A 26,596-nucleotide genomic window follows, 5' to 3' on the forward strand; every position below is an offset into this window, starting at 1 on the left:
TTAGATGCTTTATTTTCTAAAGATGCTTTATTTTCATGTTAAAGCAACCAGTCATTTTACTTGGCTACTGAACATGTATTTTTGTTCACTAGCGCTTTAGTGTTTCATTAAGAATTACCCAAATATCTGATCATTAGTTTAAGAAGAAAGAGTAATTAGCTCTGCTATTTTGTGAGCTATACAAGCGTGCTGAGCGGTTGGCTCCCATTTACGAGGTCACTAGCATGAGCTAAAGCTGCTGATTTTAAAAACATGATTTTAGTTCGATGAACTTCGTAGGGGCAAAAAAGGGCTACTTACATCCCCTGACTATAGTTAAACCAGCACACCTCACTATGGCCTTCTGTGCATTCTTATAAATCTCCGTTTAAACGCACAAGTGTATTTACAGAGTTTTCCTTTGTCCAAAGGCTCCTAGGTGATAGAAATGAGCTAAGCAAAACACTAAAAATCACTGATCGCAGCAAATCCTAAAACACACGTGGAATCTGTCTCTCTTGTGCGGTTTGGGGTTACTTTTAAAAATAACTTCATTATATTATACATTCAAAATGAATAACCAAACATGTTATATAGTGTAAGGGACGACAGGCATGGGCCGGCATCTCGACATGAACAGGACCTTGTTCATTAGCCTGGGTGCAAGCCCCTATTAAACCTGAGGCCACGGAAGGAATAGAGAGCTTTTACAGGCAGAAGTGTTAAAAAGAGACACAAGGCGTTTGTAGCACGAGACTGCTCCATGTCTTTAAAGGTGATAAATCAAAGTTTAGGTTTGTACATGACCTAATCCTAACAAATTCCTGAGACTACCAGCCGGTGAGCTCTCTGAGGGTCACCCAGCGGGGGGTGGGTGCTCGAAACGGGCGGGCTCAGTTGTTTGGAAGCGAACTCGCAGAGTCCTTCCCCCGATTGGGGTGCTTGCAGAGCCTGACTTTACTTTCTGTGTGTAGACAGGGACCAGGGGCTGCTCGCAGAGGGGTCGGCTAAAAGCTGACTGGGACTGCCACTTGGTCTTTCTCTGTGGGAAATCAGCTTCATTGCTAAAACTGTTTTTACTCAGAGTCCGTTCCTGGGAAACCTGATTTAGCTGAAGTGTGAAATCGGCCCCTGCTGGAACCATCACCCCTCCCTGAGCCATGCGGGCCGCTTGCTTCCACAAGATGTTTCCTTAGGGTGAACTGAAGATACCTGTATTTAAAATGTGGGGTGAGTTTGAATAGAAAAAGGGCTTGTTTTAGATTGATTGTTATACAAATTATATTAAGTAATATAATTACAAATTATACAGCCCAGGCTTGATTTTTTAGACGTCTCAAACGTGATTTAAAAGGGAACTACTGCATATTATTTAACTATGTGTGATTTTTAAAGGGCTGAACTAGCAGTTATCTCAAGCTTTACAAGCTAATCTTTAAAAATCCCTTAACTTTAAAAGATCCATCCGTCATGGGCAGAGGTCTGCGCGGTGTTCACACTTTATTTTATTTTATGACACTGTGTATTTGACCTATAATCTTCTCTTGCCTGTCATGGAGCTCTGTATAATTACCTGAAGTTACAGGAATTGGGAAGTGATGAACTATTTTGGTAAGAATATGTTTTAAGGTCTACATAAGTAAGAGTATAAAGGGGAAAAGTGTCACCCTAGGGCCCTCCCATGACAAAATAAAAATCATAATTGGGCTTTTCTGTTTTTAACTTTTTAATTAAAAATAGTAAATTGATTTCTAATTATCACCTGTGTAAATAGAAATAATTTCAGTTTTTTGAGTAGACAGAAAATATCAAAATTTTGCGCTAGTGTAACATTAAGTGCTTTTACATGCACGTACAAAACTGGGTTAAGGTAGAAAACCTGCTTTTCATAAATATCCGTTGAAATGCACAAGTGTATTTAGAGAGTTTTCTTTTGTCTGATTTTAGACAGACCCCGGAAAATAAGCCCTAAGGTTAAGCTCTGTATATATGTGAACATTTTTGATATCAGCCACCAATCAGCCCAGGCTAGATTTTTTAGACGTCTCAAACGTGATTAAAATTAATTAAAATATTAAATTGGTCTACAGCATCTTGGCACTCAACAGTCCATTTCCAGGGCACATCATTTCCCTTTAGGTATTTAAGACGGCCAGCTAGATGAGCTAGGTAAGGAATGAACCAATCACCAATTCAAGGAACTGCTGCAGGCTCTTTTCTGGGTCCACTTCAACACTCTTTGCTGATACTAAGTACCCCAAGAAATGAATTTGGAATTGAGCAAGGTGACATTTCTTCACATTCACCATGAACCGAGCCAAGCTATAGTATAATTACAGCTACAGTAGAAGGCCAACTCTCTTGTTTCTGAGTGAAATCACACTAGGCACAGATGGCACAGCAAATAAAGCGGTAAACTGAAATCCTTAACTTTTAATCCTGTTGTCATTAAAGAAAAACTAAGGTCAACTCTGGTCTGTACCACAAACTGAGATGGACGGCTCTGAGGGCAGATGAGGATGCATTTGTTAGAGGAATCTGTGAGCAAGTGACACACCATCTATGGTCTAGTGACCCATGTCCTGCTTACAGAGGAATTGAAGCATTACACCCATCTGAATCTTTTCCTTGGAGAGTTGCAGTCAGGGAAGGTAATGGAACACTCTTTACAGATGATGCTGCAATTGTGACCTGCTGGACTGGAAAAGCTGATCCTGTGGCTAACGATGTTGGACATCTCTGGGTCCACGGTTCTTGAGGCTGATCCTTCTATTAGCTGTGAACCACCCAATCTCAATGAGATTGCACAGGCGGTAAACCAACTGAGGGTAAGGTAGTCTCCAGGATTCTGTGGTATCCAGGGTGAACTTCTCCAGGCAGGTGGTAAGGCTGTCCTCTTTGCATTACAAGCAACGTTTGCTTCCATTTGGGAGACGGGCATCATTCCGACTGACTGGAAAACCGGACCTGTCATCCCTATCTGGAAAGGGAAGGTTGATCGCCTGGATTGCAGCAACTACAGGGGTATAACACTGCTCTTGGTGCTGGGTATGGTCCTTGCTACGGTCATCCTGAATAGGATCTGTCTGGTTTTATGCCTAAGAAATCTACTGTCAACTGCATCCTGGCACAGAGGGTTCTTATTGAGCACAAACGTGAATATCATCAGAGTGTCTTTGCAGCCTTTTTCGATGTTTGAAAAGCATTCGACTCAGTTGATCAAGCTGCCCAGTGGGACATCCAGAGATTTCATGGGATCCCCCAAAGTTGCTAGATATTATGTCCGGTCAGTACACTGATACTGGGAGTGGAAGCAGAACCTCTGTGTTTTCCCCAGTTGATTCTAGGGTTTGCCAGGGTGTGTTCTTGATCTAACTCTTTAATGCTTGCATAGACTGGGTATTGGTCAGGGTCATGGGTAATCTTGACTTTGCCGAAGATACTGGGATTTTCACATAGTCAATTCTGGATGGGGTTCTTGAGAGACTGAGCGAGGAGTCCGATTGTCTGGGCTTGTGAGTGTCCTGGATAAAAACCAAGATCCAGACCTTTAATGACCTTTTGGGCACAGCCATCAGCAGTTTGTTCGCCTGTGGAGAGAATGTGTTACTTACCTTGGCAGCAACATTCATATCTCTTGTAACTCTTCCTATGAAGTCAGTAGATGGATTTTGAGAGCATGGGGTGTCATGAGTTCGCTGGAACGGTGTGTGGAGTGCTCCTGATATCTTTGCAAAAGGACAAAGGTCCATGTCTTTAGAGTACTGGTGCTTCCTGTTTTGCTGTATGGTTGCGAGACATGGACGCTATCCAGTGACAAAGACTGAACTCTTGTAGTATTATGTCTCTTTGGAGAATCTTTTGGGTACTGCTGGTTTGACTTTGGCTCAAATAAGCCATTGCTCACAGAGTCCCGAATGCAGCACATTGCCTGTATTGTGATGAAGCGTCAGTTACAGCACTATGGCCAAGAGGCGCAATTCCCCGAAGGTGATCCAGCTCATAAGATCCTCATTGTTGAGGACCCGGCGGCTGGCCCAGGCCACATAACTCCTGGTTGCGGCAGATAGATAGTCATTTCCAGGGGCGAGGACTGGACCATGTGTCTGCCTGGGGGTTGCCAACCAGGATCCCGAGCTGTTTTGTCGTGTGGTGGGTGTGGCAATGTGCTGTACCAGTGCATGCTCCCCAACCTGGCCTGAGATTCAGTTTATTCAAATTGTACTCAACATGGATTGATTGTCTGATTAGTCATTTACTCAGTTTACTAAATTATACTTATTTCTTATCACCTAATTCTTTAAGAAAATATAATTTTCAACACCCTGTTACATGCTACAGTAACCTTAATGAAAGGATTTAAAAACATACTTCAGTTTATTGCTTTTTACTCTTAAACTCGTTTTTGTCTCTTCATTCAAAAAATATTTGGCAATCACAATTCAAAAACAATCCACATGTCAAAATCTCAGAACAGATGGATCAGTGGGTCAGAAACTTTATCTACCACTCATGCACTAATTAAGGGAAACACTACCACTTAAGTATAAGAAATTTTGAATTGGCCAAACGGCTACCTAATAAATACTGTTAATTAATTTACAGCGAATAAACAGTAATGTAACCAATAAATATCATATAATCAAGAAAATGTCAAACACTTTCTTAAAAAAAAAACCAACAACAACAAATTACTGAAATGAGATTAAAATAAAACAAACTGCATTGTTCTGTACCATATTACCTTCTGTAGTACCAGATCCTTCTCTTGATTAGTCTCTGGACAATTTCAAGATAGGCAGCATCCCAAGGGCTGACACACCTTATTCTAATGATTTCTAGGAGGTTCATAGACTTGTCAGAGAGGCTATTATGAGGCTTAACAGACCACATCCACAATGGAGATCCGGTACTAGTGATGAATGGATAAATAAATAGACTACTGCTGTCAATTAAAAAAAAAATCAAGCAAGAGTAATTTATTCTACCATAAACATTATTTAAAATTCAAAAGGAAAAAGGAAAGTGATAAGCATATTTTCCATTTTTTGTACTATAAAGAAATATACCGGATTAAAGAATAAAGCTACTTGCAACCACAAGAAAAAATAACTAAAATGAAAAATGTAAAATATAAGTACAAAATTAATTGAAATTATGTAAAGGGTGCATAAAGAAAACACCTAAAATGTGTACAGGATTTTTGTTATAAATATGGCCTAAAAAACAGATAAATTAATAAGCGGATGCTATTTTAAGAGGTGGGGCTCAGTATAATGAAGAAATGATTTATGAGTGGTGAATATAAGTGACTGAGCAATACATATCCTTTGGTCCATATTCCTTAAGAAAAAATAGCAGTCCTGGCAATAAATATAACTACAGTTAATGAGCTTAAATGACCTATGTAAAAAAGAATCAAGTCAATAATAGGTAAAAACAGCATTGTTGTGAGAGCTTTCAAAAGTTTACATTCTATTTGGAATATTTGACTATTACAAATAAAATTATAGTAATACATGTATACACTCCATGCCAAATAAAAAAATCTGTTGAATGTACAATAAGAAATTTACGATCAATATTCTAGCATAACTAATGTTTAAGTCTCATATAGAGTGTAAAACTAGATAATATATGCATATAGGGAAAATGAACCCAAACTATTTAAACCCAGTATTTATGGAAAGTAATAAAGTTGTTTAAGATTAAGATGATGGATAAGTCATACAAATACATGCTATAGAGAAATTTAGAAGAATTCAGTGAGAAATGCTTACTTAAGGATGGTGAGTGTTATCAGTAAATCAGATCAAACCAGCATGTGTAAGGAAAAGACTGCATTATATCTGTAACTTGACCAAACAGGCTTGTACTATGATTAAAGCTGCTGTCTCTTATAGTTCTAAGTTCAAATATTGGCCTAGGAACTGTCTTTAAAGAGTTTACAGGAAAGCATAAAGAGGAAGACATTAGCGAAAAGAATTGGGATAACCAGAAAGGCGACAAAAAGAGACAGGTGTACAAAGAGATTTGACAAAAGGTGAAAAAAGAAGTGGCAAAGGCTAAGGAAAAAGCATATGCCGAGATATATGAGAAGCTGGACAGAAAGGAAGGAGAAAAGCAATTTTACTGATTGGCCAAACAGGGGGACCGAGAGGGTAAGGACGTGCTGTAGCTCAGGGAGATAAAGAGATGCAGGTGGAAATTTACTGAGATGCAAGTAAAGTGTGTTGAAAAGATTGAAGGATTACTTTGAAGTACTTATAAACATAGAAAATGAGAGAGAGTGTAGTTTGGATGAAGTGGAGATAGTAAATCAAGAAGTACCTGGGGTTAGCAAGGCTGAAGTGAGAGAAGCTATGAAGAGGATGAAAAAGCAGTTCGCCTAGACAATCTACCAGTGGAAGCATGGAGATGGAAACAACGTTTCTAACTAGACTGCTCAACATAATCTTGAAAAGTGAAAAGATGCCTAAAGAATGGAGAAGAATTATATTAGTATCATTTTTTAAGAATAAGGCAGATGGGCAGGGCTGCAGTAACTTCAGAGGTATGCAGTTAATCAGCCACACCATGAAGATATGGGAAAGAGTGATCAATGCTAGGCTGAAAGGAGAGGTAATGATCTGCGAGCAGCTTTATGGTTTCATGTCAGGAAAGAGTACCACAGATGTGATGTTTGCTTTAATAGTGTTGATGGAGAAGTACAGAGAAGGTCAGAAGGAATTGCATTACGTGTTTGTGGACTTGGAGAAAGCGTATGACAGAATGCCAAGACAGAAGTTATGGTACTGTATGAAAAAATCATGAGTAGCAGAAAAGTATGTGAGGGTAGTACAGGATATGAATGAGGTCAGTGTGACTGCAGTGAGGTGTGTGGTTGGAGTGACAGAATGGTTCAAGGTGAGAGTCAGATTACATCAAGGATCCGCTGCGAGCCTTTTCCTGTTTGCAATAGTGACAGACAGGTTGACAGATGAGGTCAGACAGGAGCATCTATGGACTATGACGTTTGCGGATGACATTGTGATATGTAGTGAGAGTAAACAGCAGGTTGAGGAGAACATGGAGAGGTGGAGGTATGCACTGGAGAGAAGGGGAATGAGAGTCAATAGGAGTAAGATAGAGTACATGTGTGCAAATGAGAGGGAAGTTGATGGAAAAGTACGACTGCAAGGAGCAAAAATAGTGAAGATAGACAAATTAAAATACTTGAGTTCAAAAGTCCACAGCAACAGATGGTGCAGCAAAGAGATGAAGAAGAGAGTGCAGGCTAGGTCGACTGGGTGGAGAAGTGGACTGGAATGATTTGTAATAGAAAAATAACTGCAAGAGTGAAATGGAAGGTCTATAAAACGGTATTGAGACCAGCTATGTTTTATGGGTTAGAGACAGTGGCACTGATGAGTTGAGTTGAAGATACTATGATTTTCGCTCCAAGTATGGAAGGTGGACAGGTTCAGAAATGAGAATATTAGAGGAGCAACACAGGTACAAAAATTTGGTGACCAAGTGAGAGAGGCTAGATTAAGTTGGTTTTGGTACATGCATATATCGAGAAAAGAATGTTGAAGATGGAACTGCAAGGCAAGAGGAAAAGAGGGACGCCAAAAAGGAGGTTTATGGATGAGGCAAAGAAGGACATGAAGGCAGTGGATGTGGCAGAAAATTATGTAAAAGACAGGGATAGATGGAGACGCACATTCTGTTGTAGCAAACCCTTATATGGAGCACCAGAATGAAGAAGTCTTGTGCTATGGAATATTTTCCTTGTTTACTTTGCAAAAAACTGTAATAATGCTAAACCTTAGAGCTATTGTAAAAGATAAATTGGCTGTTGTGGTGTGTTACTCCAAATGAATAAATATATCTTTGAAGTAACATAACCACATGCTACAGGGTAAAAGAGTATTAGCCAAATCAAATACTGCTTTTTTAATGAATTATACTACTCGGGTGGGGAGGGGGGGTGTAGAGGAAAAATAAACAAATAAATATAGAGGACCACTCTTTAACCAGCATATAAGGAAGAGCAAAGCTTTATATGGAATGTTCTTCACTTGTTTTCACACACCCCCAAACTTAGCCACAGCACACAGTTTCAAGCACAGTGTCTAATTTCATTCTATAAAAGGAGAATGAGCAACTGTCTTACCTTCACAAGACAGGCCGTGGGAGGTTACCCCAGAAAGACTGTCCCGACATACATTGCAGAAGGTAGGACGAGCGTGAGAGCAGGCATACCAGTTGTGCATCCCTGAGAAATGTTCCACATTAAATTGTGCCGTCTAGTAAAGGAGAAGACAGATAGATTGGCAGCACAGAAAACATAACTAGATCTAAGAGGACTTGAATTTTAATCCTAAATGTAAGCATAACATGTAAGAAGGTCATTCTGTTTCATCTGCTGATTTAGTCTTATTGACATATTTATTAATATTTACAGGTAAACCATATAAAAATAATATATCTCTTTAAACCACTGAGGTATGTTTACCTGTATCTGTGCATATTGTATCATATTTAACAAAAACATGTTAATATTAAGATATATTTTCAAAATTGTTACTTATTTATTAAACAGGATATTATAAGTACATTTGCAAATACTGGCTACCTCTAGCTAATGTATTTTCTCGAAGACAATATGTACATTTAAGTAACAAACATTTACAGTATAGACACAGCCTTCTTTGTGCACATCAGAATATAAACAATAAGCAAGCAATTTAATTTAGGGTGGTAACTATGTAATAGAACCGCCTACATATAGTTACTCAAATGAATGCCAATGAATGTTGGAAAGCCTAAAACAACTTGTCTATAATTAAAAAAGTTTTTAAATTTAAAAACAATTTATATTCAAATAACTTCTGACAACATTAACTGGCTACAAGTAAACTTAAACAGTAACAAATAATTACCATACATCTATAACTGTGTGACAATAACCATAAAACAAATGCACAGGAAAGACAAATATCTCACAAAATAAAACTCTTACTTCATAGTGCTCTCTGGACTGTACAGATTTTAATGAGCTGATCCAATCCTCCATTTCCTTTCTGTTTTCAGCACAAAGAATTAGCCTTCTGAATGGAGTAATTATCTGCATAAGAAACAGAACAAATACCGCATTAAGACAATATGAGCAGCATAAATGCTGACAGGGATATACTAGCATTTAAGAAAGCAATTGTACACTGTAATATCTGTCTCTCTCGACTGTAATGGCTTGAGGTTGCTGCAGAATGATGTGGACTTGTTTTGTAACAAGAATTGCTTTTACCAATTCTCTAGGAAGACCGGATCCTCATTATTTATTGATTCAAATCTTTTTCAATCTCCTACTCTCATTCCAGCCATTTTTGCACCAGCTGCAAAAGTAATTAGCTAATGCCTATTATAATCATTATTATTATGCATATTATTAAACTTTTACATATGCCTGCTTCTAAAAAACAAATAAATAAATGATTACAAAAGATTCACTGAATGATAGTTGAGTGCTATGCCTTTTTGGCTATAAAAATGCATATGTGACAAAATAAAACAAATATATCTGTTGAGTGCACCATATCTGTAGATTACAGTTTTCAAATTCTAGTGATACACTCTGAGAAGCACCTCACCTTCCTGTGTAGTAAGCTTGAGAACAGAAACCAATCAAAACTATTGCACTGTTTTGTGTACAGTGCTTCAGCATAATGTTCTAAATCAGTGGTTTTCAACATTCAGTCCTCAGGGTCAAATGTGGGTGCCAACCAGTTTTTCAATTAGTCCATCATTATTACCTTCTACTAATCTTGTTTAATTAGCGGGCTCATTTTTAAATTTTATTTTGCATTTAAAAAGTGAAGCAGTGTCAGAGTTACAATTATAGGAAATTAAGACATATTTGCATTTTTTCTGTATCTTTAAATACTTACATTGTTTTTTTTTTTTTTTTTAATTCACTTTATTGTGGAGTTTACTTTCTTGATTGTATTTGAATACAATACATAGCAGACACCAGCACAAATGACTCTGAAAGGAGAACCTACTTTAGTGTTACCTACTTGTGTGCCTATCTAGTTGCTATGTCTCTGTCATTCCAATACATGGCACATCACAAACATTAACACTGCTTTTACAAATCCCACACCAAATGGCATATAACAGAGTCAAATTCATTGCACGGTGCACTGCAAAAGGTGGGTTCTACATTGATTACTTAAATTTTCACCGAACTTACACAGGTAGCACATCTAGTTAGTAAATAATTGTTTAAATAATTAGAACAGTAAAAAATATTTAAAAGCAAAAACAATTCATTCTTAGCCATCTAACAAATATAATTCCTATTTCATTCAGTAAAAACGGAACATACACAGTTTGTAATTTCCGGGTGTTGGTAAAAAAAAAAAATAATAATAATAAAAAAAAAATTTAAATAAACAAAGAAGCTGGGAAATAAACTCTTGCTTTATTTAGGGAATAAGTCTAATTAAGAGAAAAAATGGTTTAAGACAACCTAACCTGCAGCCATAATGAGTCCGGAGGACTGAAAATTGCAAACCACTGTTCTAAAAGGTATTCTGTAACTACAACTTACACCATAATTTATATTTGGCACTACTTTATGAATATATGCAAATATAAAAGACCATATGTGGATAAACAGAAAAAAAGAACAGCTTATAAAAGAACACATGAATATGACAACTGATTACAATATTAGATGATAAATTACATTGTGAAACACTTATTACATCATATATAGATATGAGACAGAAAATTGAAGAACATATAAAATGTTAAATATTGTAAGTTAGCAAAATACAACTATCTATATAGAACCAGACAAAGCATTTTTGCCCTGATGGTGTATGCACTAAAGCATGGCAACTACAATATCCTTATATTTTCAAAATACAAACTTAAATAAAAGGCTGTGTAAAAGCAGGTAGGAAATTTAAAACAATTGTATTCTTAAAAAGAAAATAATTACAACTATAGCAACACAATTTTCAATTAGTTAGTCAGTCATTATCCAACCCACAATATCCTAACACAGAGTCACTGGGGTCTGCTGGAGCCAATTCCAGCCAGCACAGGGCGCAAGACAGGAACAAATCCTGGGCAGGGCGCCAGCCCACCACAGGGCACATGCACACCCACACACCAAGCACATACTAGGGACAATTGAGCATCGCCAATGCACCAAACCTGCATGTTTTTGGATAATGGGAGGAAATCCATGCAGACACGGGGAGAACATGCAAACTCCACGCAGGGAGAACATGGGAAGCGAACCCAGGTCTCCATACTGCGGGGCAGCAGCGCAACCACTACACCACTAATTTTCAGTTACTTTTCGAAATTATAATTTACATGATGTGACAGTATTGGGCAGAAAGAGTTACAGCATTTTCAGCAGAGACTATTGGCTCTCAAATAAAATAAAATAAATAAATAATTATACTTAAATAGCAATTGGCATAAAGCACCTATGTGTTTGTAGTTGCCTTGCATGTCCGCTATGTTTCACAACCACATCCCTTTAAAAGTTGTATTATACTGCAAGCTGACTTTGCCAATTACTTAGTACATACAATGCCATGACATCTCAGGCTATGCTTTTATCTCTGAAATCAGATGTCTTTATTTTTTACTAATTTAAATGAATTTAAATCTGAGCTTCTGGTGTGTTTTAAGGAGTGCTAATTTTCTCCAAAGATTCATTATTATTTATTAAGGAAAGTTACAATTTGACTATATTTAAAATACAAAAATCCACATCATTTAATTATAAGTGGACATTGCTGACATTTTCTTGCATGACAGTTTGGTGAATATTCTTTCTGTTTTTTATTACAAAGTTGTTACTAGAATGATAAAAAAGAAAAATAATGAAACCTTTCCCAAATGTTTCATTTTAAAATTTAAAGGACCTCCTTTAAGTGATACACTGTTGCAAACATAAAGATTATTTAAAGTAATTTCCGAAATCATGCAACATCTCCGTACAGTGTATTTGCTCCTCTTAAAACCAACAGTTCAAACACAGCACACTCCTATTAGCTGTCCCGAGAGTCCTTTTCATTTGCAAATCCTGTGCTCAGTCTGTCCTTTAAATACTTCATTCTTTTAAATATTTTCAGAATCATAGCAAATGAAATTATCAAATTTATTTTAAACAAAATTTACAGTTATAAGAATGAGATACTAAATCTTATTTTTGAGAAAAATACGGCAATACTCGATAATCTATACTAATAAAAGGCAAAGCCCTCCCTGACTGACTGACTGACTCACTCACTCACTAATTCTCCAACTTCCCATGTAGGTAGAAGGCTGAAATTTGGCAGGCTCATTCCTTACAGCTTACTTACAAAAGTTGGGCAGGTTTCATTTCGAAATTCTACACGTAATGGTCATACCTGGAACTTATTTTTCTCCATATACTGTAATGGACTTTAGCTCGATGACCGTGGGGGGCGGAGTTGCGTGTCAAATCATCAAGCCTCTCACGTAATCACGTGAACTGACTGTGAATGCAGTACAAAGAAAACAAGGAAGAGCTCCAAAGAGCGCTGAAGAAAAACGCATACAAGCTTATTCATAAGTGCAGCTACTGCGGAAACAAAGCACGGTGTAAACCGTAAGTTTAAATTAAGTTTATGGACACTCTCCCGGAATCAACAAATATCTATAATCATAATAAATGAACAAAAAATAGCGTACAAGCCGCGGATTAAATAAAGGAAATGGGTACCTGAACAATAAAGTAAGTCTCAAATAGCTACACAATAACTATAGCAATTGTAATAAACGAACAATAAAACAGTACAGAACCGGGAAGCAAGGAGAAATGACGGCCTTATATGGTGTTCGTTTATAAAGCAGCGGGGAAGCTGAGTGAAGGCAGCTACACAAAAACAGCAGAGCGCCACACTCTGAATGTATTCCTCGCATCACCGTTATACCCTCTGATCTCCCATTTCAAATCTAATGTCTCAAATTTCCAGTAAGGCTCTGCTTCGCAATGACAATTAATAAGTCTCAGGGACAGACCCTACAAAAGGTTGCCACTGATTTGAGGCAACATTGCTTGTCTCCTGGACAACTATACGTTGCATTCTCAAGAGTAAGCTCAGTGCACAGCTTGGTCATATTACAACCGGAGTGCTGAACTGACAACGTGGTATACAAAGAGATCCTTAACAGTTATTGGTATATTTTCCCTCTGTTTAAAAAGGTTTTCTTTTCTTCTTAATAAAAATTTAAAAGCAGTACTTCATCGCTGAGAAGCGCGGGATTTTGCTATATACAGTATATATATATATGTAGATATGTATATATGTATGTGTGTGTGTGTGTGTATATATATATATATATCTATACTAAGAGGCAAAGCCCTCACTCACTCACTCACTGACTCACTGACTCATCACTAATTCTCCAACTTGCCCTGTGGGTGGAAGGCTGAAATTTGGCAGGTTCATTCCTTACAGCTTCCTTACAAAAGTTGGGCAGGTTTTATATCGAAATTCTACGCATAATGGTCATAACTGGAAGCAGTTTTCTCCATTTACTGTAATGGAGATGAGCTTCAACGCCGTGGGGGAGTTTCGTGTGACATCATCACGCCTCCCACGTAATCACGCAGTACATAGAAAACCAGGAAGACCTCAAAAAAGCGCTGAAGAAAACATGCATTATATAATTGAGAAGGCAGCGAAACAATAAGAAGCGAGCGAGTGACATATACAACCATATTCATAAGTTCTGCTACTTCGGAAACAAAGCACGATGTAAACCTACACTTTAAATTAAGTTCATAGACAGGCTGCCGCTGGCGTTTGTAATTTAGTGCCTGCCCATATAAGGCATGTCCGTCAGCGGCAATCCAATAGCAAACTGCCACTAAATATTCACAGGTGAAGGACTGTGCTTATGGAGAGGAAGATGAGATGGTCAGGGTGGTGTTTGACACAAACTCAGCAAAACTGCGAGAGAAAGTTTTAAGTGCCAGGACTAAGGTAACATTAAATACAGCCATGGACATAGCACGAGATGGCACCAGCACAGCTGGGAACCTTCGATGCATGTACACCGGCGGCTCACGTGAACTGGCGCGGTGCACAGATAAAAGCAACAGTTCCAAAGAGCACTGAACAAAACCGAATTACACAATTGAAAGGTAGCAAAAATATGAAGGCGTCTGATACATATAAGCATATTCATAAATCCAACTACTGCGGAAACAAAGCACCGCGTTGGAAAAAGTCAATGTCCCGCTAAAGGAAGACAGTGTAAAAAAAACCCGTACATGCAGTGTGTCAGGTCTCAGATAAAGAAGACGACGAACTGTTTATTGATGCAGTAAGAAACGAATCGATGAATGAAACCTGTCATCTTTACAACGATTGACAAACACGGAATGTAACTTGAACACAACACATCCTACAAATATGAACCTGATTGAAAGAAATGATGATCAAATCCTTGATGACAGCAACACTCAGTAACACTCACAAAACAAATACTGTATATTGACAGTCATGTTACGTTATTTTTAAAATGTTCCCTTTTCTTTTCTAGCTTTTTAACACACTACTTCTCCGCTGCGATACGCGGGTATATATATATATATATGTATATATATATCCCGATCTACATACTCGAATAATGGATACTTTATTCGCCATCAATGATTGTTTTGGTAAAGCCATACTCAGTGTATTCATTAGATGAACGGTAAAAAAGTAAGAGCGAGGGAGGATGACTCATTGAGGCATGCAGGCTGTAGTCTTGCGTCAACTCTATCTGAATTGCGCGATCACATTTGAAAAAATATATCTTTTCAAGTTCTATTTAGTCCATATGTGTCAAACTCAAGGGCATGGCCACATCCGCCCGGCGTGTAATTATATCCGCCCGAGATCATTTTATATACTGTATTATTGTTATTAAAGCCCGGGTATATGAAGCGCTGGTAACACAATCAACTACAGATCCCATAATGCAGCACTTAAGCTGCCTTGCCGAACACTTACCGCGTTAATCAAGTCTACCTTATGATGCTGCAAGTTATTGCGAAGCTAGCTCACACGATGCGGAAGAGAAAAGTTGATAAGTTGGCACTAAATTACAAACGCCTGCGGCAGCCTGTCTATGAACTTAATTTAAAGTGTAGGTTTACATCGTGCTTTGTTTCCGAAGTAGCAGAACTCATCAATATGGTTGTATATGTCACTCGCTCACTTATTGTTTCGCTGCCTTCTCAATTATATTATGCATGTTTTCTTCAGCGCTTTTTGAGGTCTTCCTGGTTTTCTATGTACTGCGTGATTACGTGGGAGGCGTGATGATGTCACACGAAACTCCGCCCCCACGGCGTTGAAGCTCATCTCCATTACAGTAAATGGAAAAAAAAAAACTTCTTCCAGTTATGACCATTACGTGTAGAATTTCGATATAAAACCTGCCCAACTTTTGTAAGGAAGCTGTAAGGAATGAACCTGCCAAATTTCAGCCTTCCACCCACACGGGAAGTTGGAGAATTAGTGATGAGTGAGTGAGTGAGTGAGTGAGGGCTTTGCCTTTTATTAGTATAGATATATATATATACATATACATATATACACACACATATATATACACTCACCTAGAAGATTATTAGGAACACCATACTAATACGGTGTTTGACCCCCTTTCGCCTTCAGAACTGCCTTAATTCTATGTGGCATTGATTCAACAAAGTGCTGAAAGCATTCTTTAGAAATGTTGGCCCATATTGATAGGATAGCATCTTGCAGTTGATGGAGATTTGTGGGATGCACATCCAGGGCATGAAGCTCCCGTTCCACCACATCCCAAAGATGCTCTATTGGGTTGAGATCTGGTGACTGTGGGGGCCATTTTAGTACAGTGAACTCATTGTCATGTTCAAGAAACCAATTTGAAATGATTCGAGCTTTGTGACATGGTGCATTATCCTGCTGGAAGTAGCCATCAGAGGATGGGTACATGGCGGTCATGAAGGGATGGACATGGTCAGAAACAATGCTCAGGTAGCCCGTGGCATTTAAACGATGCCCAATTGGCACTAAGGGGCCTAAAGTGTGCCAAGAAAACATCCCCCACACCATTACACCACCACCAGCAGCCTGCACAGTGGTAACAAGGCATGATGGATCCATGTTCTCATTCTGTTTACGCCAAATTCTGACTCTACCATCTGAATGTCTCAACAGAAATCGAGACTCATCAGACCAGGCAACATTTTTCCAGTCTTCAGCTGTCCAATTTTGGTGAGCAAATTGTAGCCTCTTTTTCCTATTTGTAGTGGAGATGAGTGGTACCCAGTGGGGTCTTCTGCTGTTGTAGCCCATCCGCTTCAAGGTTGTGCGTGTTGTGGCTTCACAAATGCTTTGCTGCATACCTCGGTTTTAACGAGTGGTTATTTCAGTCAAAGTTGCTCTTCTATCAGCTTGAATCAGTCGGCCCATTCTCCTCTGACCTCTAGCATCAACAAGGCATTTTCGCCCACAGGACTGCCGCATACAGGATGTTTTTCCCTTTTCACACCATTCTTTGTAAACCCTAGAAATGGTTGTGCGTGAAAATCCCAGTAACTGAGCAGATTGTGAAATACTCAGACCGGCCCGTCTGGCACCAACAACCATGCCACGCTCAAAATTGCTTAAATCACCTTTCTTTCCCATTCTGACATTCAGTTTGGAGTTCAGGAGATTGTCTTGACCAGGACCACACTCCTAAATGCATTGAAGCAACTGCCATGTGATTGGTTGATTAGATAATTGCATTAATGAGAAATTGAACAGTTGTTCCTAATAATTCTTTAGGTGAGTGTATATATGTATATATATATGTAGATATGTACTGTATATATATTTGTATATATATATATATGTCTATATATATGTGTGTATATATGTAGATGTGTATATATATGTATATATGTGTATGTGTGTATATATATATATATATGTATATTTATCTGTATGTATGTATGTGTGTGTGTTTGTATGTGTATATATATGTTGATATATATATGTTGATATATATATATATATATATACACACACTGTATATAGATATGTGTGTATATGTAGATATGCATATATGTATATATGTATATGTATATATGTTTATACTGTATGTGTGTGTGTCTGTGTGTGTGTGTGTGTGTGTATATATCTATACTAATAAAAGGCAAAGCCCTCACTCACTGACTCATCACTAATTCTCCAACTTCCCGTGTAGGTAGAAGGCTGAAATTTGGCAGGCTCATTCCTTACACCTTACTTACAAAAGTTGGGCAGGTTTCATTTCGAAATTCTACGCCTAATGGTCATAACTGGAAGGTATTTTTCTCCATTAACTGTAATGGAGTTGAGCTGGAATGGCGTGGGGGGGCGGAGTTTCGTGTGACATCATCACGCCTCCCACGTAATCACGTGAACTGATTGTCAACGCAGTGCGTAGAAAACCAGGAAGACCTCCAAAAAGGGTTTAAGAAAACATGCATTATATAATTGAGAAGACAGCGAAAAACAATAAGAAGCGAGCGAGTGACATATACTACCATATTCATGACTGCTGCTACCTCGGAAAGAAAGCAAGGTGTAAACCTAAACTTTAAATTAAGTTCATAGACAGGCTACCGCTGGCGTTTCACATGCCCACAGGTAATGCGGGATACAAGTTTAACGAGAGGGCGCAGGATATAAGCGAGTTTTGATCACTTTGTAACTAAGTTAAAATTGTAGGTGAAGGGGTGTGCTTATGCAAATTCCGAGACTGTGTTTGTGGGGATTGACGGATAAAGGCGGGTGGGGAGTCACGTCATCATATCCCTCCCATTTACCTCATTTCGCTCTGAGCTGAGCTCCGCGCCGCCGTCTTCCGAAGCAACTTTGTCACACTGCCACCAAATACTCCCAGAAAAATCCACAAGTTAATACACACGCTGTCTCTAGAGTTTCTACACACTGAATCCTCCAGGCACTACTTACAAAAGGTTACATTGACAATCGTGTTACGTTATTTTTAAAATCTTTCCTTTTCTTAGCACAAGCACAGCTGAGAAGCTTCGATGCATGTGCTCCATAACGCGTTAAAAAATAATGCATTTAATCACACTTTGCATTACAAGCAAGGGAGCTTTTGTCAATGCATGATTTCCTGGTACACGGATTACATTGATCAGTGCATCCCGATTCATTTTACCCTCGCACCACCTTAGTTTGAGAAGAAGTATGAAAAAATATGAGGTTAACACAGAAAAACAGATCACCAATTCAAGCTTTATGAATAATCGATTCGCCATCAATAATTGTTTTGGTAAAGCCATCCTCCTTCCATTTTATAATTTTTCCGCCACTAGCCATGATTAAATGAGCGGTAAATAAAGTAAGAGCAAAGCGAGGGTGACTTATTTAGGCAGGCATATATATGACAGCAACACTCATGACAATGTCAATCATGTTACGTTATTATTAAAATGTTTCCTTTTCTTTTTCATTACTTCTTTAACACACTACTTCTCCTGCGAGCGGGTATTTTGCTATATATATAATATATGAATGACCTCCAAAGAGCGCTGAGACTTTTGATATCATGAACGTGTCTGCAAAAACTGTAGTCTGCTGCCCTGCAAAAGTCGAGCAGCCAGCGCGCGTGCATAGCGCTTCCGCCTTAAGTCAAAGTGAGCACTTTTAATTTTTTTCATCCTCCCCCTGCGCTATAGCCCAGACAAGTGCAAACACGGGACCCCTTTTCTACACCGCGGCAAACTAATATTAAGGCGATTCACACTTTCTTTTGCACGTTTACGATTATGAGGTTGTCAGCTCGGATTATGAAGACACGCATACGAGTGGAGGACTGACAGTGCCATCACAGCCGATTAATGGCGGGGCGTCTCACCAGTCTACACAAGACCCACCCCAAGACTGTCCCCAAAAGGGGATCATAGCGTCAGCGAACACATCTCTCTATACTATATAAAAGAAAAGGCAACTTTCCTTTCTTTACACCTTTTTTCCTTTTATCCCAAACCAAAGCCTTTCTCTCTTAACACTGCAGAGGACACAAAACTAATTTTCTTTAAATGCGGTAAGGCACATTACCAGAGGCACAAATTTGAGCGTTCACATAGAAAATGTAATTTCTATACCACAGCCGTCGTGTAGCGCCTTTCAAAAGGGATCAACTACCGAGAGATGATCCATATACATTTTAGCTGCTGTTAGTTACTTACCTGTTGTGTTACACAGTCTTTAAAATGTAGTTTACCAAATCACTCCAGTAGTGCTCAATGTACCTGTACTTCTTAAAACGTTAATGTTTTACTGTTTAATAACTTATAGACTATATTTTATTATTTTTCCCTTGCACTCAGTGACCAAAGCTATACACACACATATAGACACATACAAACATACACACAAGTATATGTATGTGTATATATATGTATGTATATATATATATATATATATATATATATATATATATATATATATATACACACACACACCATCTACATTTTATATATATATATATATATATATATATATATATATATATATACACACACACACACATACATACATACACACATATATATAATTTGTGTGTGTGTATGTATGTGTGTATATATGATGTAGATAGGTATGTATATATATAAGTGTATATGTAGATATGTATATAGATATGAAGATATGTATGTGTACTGTATATATATGTATATATATATATATATATGTGTGTGTGTGTATATGACAGCAGCAATCCAAGCTGTGAGAAAACAGTAAAAAGGAGGCGTGTCAGGCGTGGTACATTTTCTGATGCAGCTACGAAAACAACTTTGTGGCGCTGCCGCCAAATACACAAAACAATTACTTTGAGAATCATGTTACGTTATTTTCAAAATGTTTCCTTTTCTTTCTCTTTCCTTCTTTAACACACTACTTCTCGCTGCCAATATATATATATATATATAGATAGAGATATGTATATAGATAGATAGATAGATAGATAGATAGATAGATAGATAGATAGATAGATAGATAGATGGATATGAGAACAACACTCATATCAATGACAAAACAATTACATTAACAATCATGTTACTTTATTTTTAAAATTTTTCCTTTTCTTTTTAGTACCTTCTTTAACACACTACTTCTCATGGCTGGTATTCTACTAGTATATATATATATATATATATATATATATATATATATATGACAGCAACACTCATAACAGTGACAAAACAATTACATTGACAATCATGTTATGTTATTTTTAAAATGTTTCCTTTTCTTTTTCTTAACTTCTTTAACACACTATTTCTCCACTGCGAAGCGTGGGTATTTTGCTAGTCTATATATATAATTCACTAAGGGCAAGTGACACAGTGAGACAGTGAGCACAAGCAAGACAGACAGCCACACCTGCCAACTCACAGAGCCCCGCCCGCCAACTCTAAGACCATGAGATACACTCGACAGAGCCCTGCCCACCAACTGTAACCCTCCCACCGCGTCATGGAGAACGCACGACAGAGCCCCACACGCCATCTCTAATCCTTTTTCCGTGTCCACCATCAAGGCTAAAGAGAAGGCAAAATAAAACAGCAATAATTAGCAAACAAACAAAGATAACTGACAGTAACAGTGCAAAATTCACAATTGGTATGCCAGTTTGAAAAGATAAGTTTTGAGGGTAGCTTTAAAATGTGTTATTGAATTGAGCTGATGTATATGAGAGAGAAGAGAATTCCCGAGTTGAGGAGCACTATGAGAGGCGCTCGAGCTCCCATAGCACAGAGTTTGATGTGTGGTACAGAAAGTACAGCTGCAGATGAGAATCTGAGTGAGCGAGAGGGAGTGTCAGTTTGTAGGAGATCAGTGAGGTTGTAGAGAACTTTAAATGTTAAGAGCGGTATTTAGTATTGTATTCTGTAGTTAACAGGGAGCCATTGAAGTTGAGAGAGAATAGGTGTAGTATGTTCAGTGGATTTAGAGAACATCAGGTTATTATCCTGGCAGTAGAATTTTGAATAAATTTTAAGCAATGGATACGTTTTTGTGGGATGACAGACAGAATAGCATTACAGTAATCTATACGTGTGGTGACTCGGGCATTAACCAATACTTTAGTACTGTGTTGCATAAGAACAGGACGAAGTCTAGAAATGTTTCGGAGATGGAAGAAAGCAGTCCAAGAAATGTTACTTATACGGGAGGAATTATTTAATAATAATTATTATTATTTAATAATTGCCATTATTAGTGTATAAATGGATATAAATAATTGCATGTAAACGATTCGCCAAAATCTGTTGTATGTAAACGATATTGTTTAAAACGTTATTGTTTTTTCATCAGAAAACCCGGTTTCCACGTCTATCTGTATTAGTTTAAATGGCACTTTTACCACTCGCAATAGTGCGGACGCGCTGACGTGTTGTGTCGACTGGGCAACACAGTGAATGCGGTGTCTATCTATATCTATATACACTCACCTAAAGGATTATTAGGAACACCTGTTCAATTTTTCATTAATGCAATTATCTAATCAACCAATCACATGGCAGTTGCTTCAATGCATTTAGGGGTGTGGTCCTGGTCAAGACAATCTCCTGAACTCCAAACTGAATGTCAGAATAGGAAAGAAAGGTGATTTAAGCAATTTTGAGCGTGGCATGGTTGTTGGTGCCAGACGGGCCGGTCTGAGTATTTCACAATCTGCTCAGTTACTGGGATTTTCACGCACAACCATTTCTAGGGTTTACAAAGAATGGTGTGAAAAGGGAAAACATCCAGTATGCGGCAGTCCTGTAGGCGAAAATGCCTTGTTGATGCTAGAGGTCAGAGGAGAATGGGCCGACTGATTCAAGCTGATAGAAGAGCAACTTTGACTGAAATAACCACTCGTTAAAACCGAGGTATGCAGCAAAGCATTTGTGAAGCCACAACATGCACAACCTTGAGGCAGATGGGCTACAACAGCAGAAGACCCCACCGGGTACCACTCATCTCCACTACAAATAGGAAAAAGAGGCTACAATTTGCTCACCAAAATTGGACAGCTGAAGACTGGAAAAATGTTGCCTGGTCTGATGAGTCTCGATTTCTGTTGAGACATTCACATGGTAGAGTCAGAATTTGGCGTAAACAGAATGAGAACATGGATCCATCATGCCTTGTTACCACTGTGCAGGCTGCTGGTGGTGGTGTAATGGTGTGGGGGATGTTTTCTTGGCACACTTTAGGCCCCTTAGTGCCAATTGGGCATCATTTAAATGCCACGGGCTACCAGAGCATTGTTTCTGACCATGTCCATCCCTTCATGACCACCATGTACCCATCCTCTGATGGCTACTTCTAGCAGGATAATGCACCATGTCACAAAGCTGGAATCATTTCAAATTGGTTTCTTGAACATGACAATGAGTTCACTGTACTAAAATGGCCCCCACAGTCACCAGATCTCAACCCAATAGAGCATCTTTGGGATGTGGTGGAACGGGAGCTTCGTGCCCTGGATGTGCATCCCACTAATCTCCATCAACTGCAATATGCTATCCTATAAATATGGGCCAACATTTCTAAATAATGCTTTCATCACCTTGTTGAATCAATGCCACGTAGAATTAAGGCAGTTCTGAAGGCGAAAGGGGGTCAAACACCGTATTAGTATGGTGTTCCTAATAATCCTTTAGGTGAGTGTATATAAATTTATAATTCACTAAGGGCACGCAAGACATACAGTATTGTACAAAAGTTTTAGGCAGGTGTGAAAAATGCTGTTTCATGAAGACAGTTTCATGTCATGGCAAGATTGAGCACAGCAACAAGACACAAGGTAGTTATACTGCATCAGCAAGGTCTCTCCCAGTCAAAGATTTCAAAGCAGATTGGGGTTTCAAGATGTGCTGTTCAAGCTCTTTTGAAGAAGCACAAATAAACGGGCAACTTTGAGGATCATAGACGCAGTGGTTGGCCAAGGAAACTTAGTGCAGCAGATGAAAGACACATCAAGCTTATTACCCTTCGAAATCGGAAGATGTCCAGCAGTGCCATCAGCTCAGAACTGGCTGAAACCAGTGGGACCCAGGTACACCCATCTACTGTCTAGAGAAGTCTGGCCAGAAGTGGTCTTCATGGAAGAGTTGCAGCCAAAAAGCCATACCACTACGTGGAAACAAGGCCAAGTGACTCAAGTATGCATGAAAACATAGGAACTGGAGTGCAGAAAAATGGCAGCAGGTGCTCTAAACTGATGAGTGAAAATTTGAAATATTTGGCTGTAGCAGAAGGCAGTCTGTTCGTCGAAAGTCTGGAGAGCGGTACAAAAATGAGTGTCTGCAGGCAACAGGGAAGCATAGTGGAGGTTCATTGAACGTTTGGGACTACATTTCTGCAAATGGAGTTGGAGATTTGGTCAGGATTAATGGTGTTTCAATGCTGAGAAATACAGGCAGATACTTATCCATCATACAATACCATCAGGGAGGCATATGATTGGCCCCAAATTTATTCTGCAGCAGGACAACGACCCCAAACATACAGCCAAAATCATTAAGAACTATCTTCAGCGTAAAGAAGAACAAGAAGTCCTGGAAGTAATGGTATGGTCCCCACAGAGCCCTGCTCTCAACATCATCGAGTGTGTCTGGGATTACATGAAGAGACAGAAGGGTGTGAGAAAGCCTACATCCACAGAATATCTGTGGTTAGTTCTTCAAGATGTTTGGAATAACCTACCAGCCAAGTTCCTTGAAAAACTGTGTGCAAGTGTACCTAGAAGAATTGATGCTTTTTTGAAGGCAAAGGGTGGTCACACCAGATATTGATTTGATTTAGATTTCTCTTTTGTTAATTAACTGCATTTTGTTGATTGATGAAAATAAACGATTAACACTTCCATTTTTGAACGCATTCTTTGTTTACAGCATTTTCTCACACCTGCCTAAAACACAGTACTGTATGTCTAGCCTGCTACAGAAAGGTACTCTCTCGACCATTGGCATTGGTTTCGCTCCTTGCTATTTTCGTTATACTGCGACCGTGGTTTCCTAAGCCTTTGTTATACTGAATTCCTTTCTCACCGTTTTCCATTCCTATTCTTACACCGTCGTATGCTACGGCGGGCTTCGGCTAGTTCAGTATATTTCAATATTGTTTTTTTTTGACAAATACGGGCTTCCACAAGAAGTTCAAATTCAAGTGAAAATAAATGCTGTTAATGAACTCTAAGTAAAAAGAGAAAAGAACTTATTCCATTAAAATTCACAATATTTTCTATGGCACATCCTATAATGTAAGATTTGTCAATTTTTTTTAATATGTCCTTACATTGTAAATGTAAATTAATTGCTCAGCAGTTTAAATTAAGATTTTAATAGACTAGCCAATCCATCTTCTTGCCTGCGGCCTTTTTTCTTTAAATAGAAAAATCCATTTGTACATTCATTGGAAAATATGTGAAGATAAAGTGAAAGTATTAGTGGAAGGAGGAAATGCAGCAAAGAAGACATATGATGGATAACAACTTAAAGAAAAAATGAAGAACAAATGGTAAATTATTTGAGGACAAATGAGTGCACATGTGTCACATTCTATGGGGCATCTGGCTGTTCTTTGGGCTCTGAAAAGCTCTTTTCAGCTATAAACAACATACTGTCTTCATTTTGATAAGGTTTAAATGCAACTGTAAATGCTGAAAACTATCCATTATTAATGACTGAAGTAACTATTCAAAAATTCATTGGTTAAATTGATGAGATACACACTAGGGCAGCATGGTACCTACCTCTCAACAAGGAGACAGGAGTTCAAGTATCAGGAGCTCCTTGTGTGGAGTTTACAAGTTCTCTTCTTGTCTGCATTGGTTTCCTCCCACAGTCCAAAGACATGTGGGTTAGCGAGGCTAAACTGGCCCTTGTGAGTGTGAGAGTGTGTGTTTTCACTCTGTGATAGACTGAAATCCTGTGTGGGGACTGTTCCTGCCATGCATTCTATGCTCCTGCTTCCCCACAACCCTGCCCATGATAAGCAAGTTAATAAGAAGGATGGATTAATACTGAGACTCATTTTATTTACACTGCATTCAGAAAGTATTCAAACCCCTTCACCTTTTCACATTTTGTTATGTTGCAGTCTTACACTAACATTATTTAAATTATTTCCCATGTAATGAAACACGTAATGCCCAAGAATCATAAAGCAAAAACAGAATTTTGAAATTTTTGCAAATTTATTGAAATTAAAAACTTGAATGACTCCACACTGGCACAAGTGTTCAGGCCCATGTAATTTGGCTTAGGTGCACCCCAGGAGAACCTGGGTGGAGATGGAAGAAACTTCCAAAAGGACAACCATCACTGTAACACGACTGATATGAGCTTTATGGCAATGTGGCCAAAGAGAATCCTGCCCTCAGAAGAAGACAGATGAAAGCCAACTTGGAGTTTGCAAAAAGGTACCTAAAAGAGTCTCAAAGTGTAAAAAATGTAATTTTCTTGTTTGATGAAACCAATACAGAACTATCTGGCCTCAATTCTATGCTTCATGCCTGGGGAAAAAACAGGCTATACTCAATCACCTAGGCAGTGCCATTTCAATGGTGAAGCATGGTGGTGGCAGCATTGTTATTTAGTGGCAGGCACTGATAGACTAGCTATGGTTGAGAGAAAGTTGAATTGAGCAATGTACAGGGATATCTTTCATGAAAAATAGCCCTAGAATGCTTTGGACATCAGACTATCCTGAAGGTTCACCTTACAACAGGACAATGATTCTATGCACAAACCAAAGACAACAGAGGAGTTAGTGGTTTGGGGACAACTCTGTGAATGGTTTTGAATGGCGCAACCAAAGCCCAGACATGAATCTGACAGTTTGAGGTGATATGCTGAGAAGAATTCTAGAAAATCCCCAAATCCAGGTATGTGATATTGTTGTGTCACAGTCAAGGTGAATCAAGGCAATAATCACTGTCAATGACGCTTCAGCTAAGGGTCTAAATATTTGTGTCGATGTCTTAATTAGTTTTTTTATTTTTATTAACTTTATAAAGTTTTTAAAAATTTTTGATTCTGCATTACAATTCTGGGGTATTGAATTGTTTAAACAAATTTAAACAATTTATGCTTAAGGCTGCAACATAACAAAATAAAAAAAAAAAAATCAAGAGGTCTGAATAAATTCTGAATGCACCTTACAAGAACCTTTCAAGGTACCAAACACACTGAACAGTACCAGCAAGTCCTATAAGAAAAACACACCATAAAATATTGACCAAGAGACATGAAAGGCTTATTTGAAGAAACGTGTTGTGAGTTGTGCCATAAAACAAGTTCAATTCATGAACACATAATGATTTGCAGCACAGGGTTTTATTCCTGGAAACTTAATGCTCATTCACTGAATGTGATTACAAAAAAAAAAACAAATAAATGGAGATGCTGTAATATAAAAGCTCTGTGTTCATAAATCTGGTGTGAATAAAAAGAAATCTACCAGGTAGGTCCTGTACACACTGTAACCTCAGGAGACAGCACTATATACATCATCAAATCAATATTCTGTAG

General features: G+C 38.3%; 1 protein-coding gene across 1 annotated transcript in view; it reads right to left on the reverse strand.

Annotated features, from left to right (window-relative positions):
- Nucleotides 1–26,596, reverse strand: part of dgkh (diacylglycerol kinase, eta) — a 422,493-nt gene that overhangs the window by 121,943 nt on the left and 273,954 nt on the right. The window contains 2 exon segments of the mRNA XM_039745288.1: nucleotides 8,138–8,270; nucleotides 8,987–9,091. Coding sequence (XP_039601222.1) covers nucleotides 8,138–8,270; nucleotides 8,987–9,091 — 238 coding nt within the window.

Source organism: Polypterus senegalus, chromosome 2 (genome assembly GCF_016835505.1).
Source record: "Polypterus senegalus isolate Bchr_013 chromosome 2, ASM1683550v1, whole genome shotgun sequence".
Classification (NCBI taxonomy): domain Eukaryota; kingdom Metazoa; phylum Chordata; class Cladistia; order Polypteriformes; family Polypteridae; genus Polypterus; species Polypterus senegalus.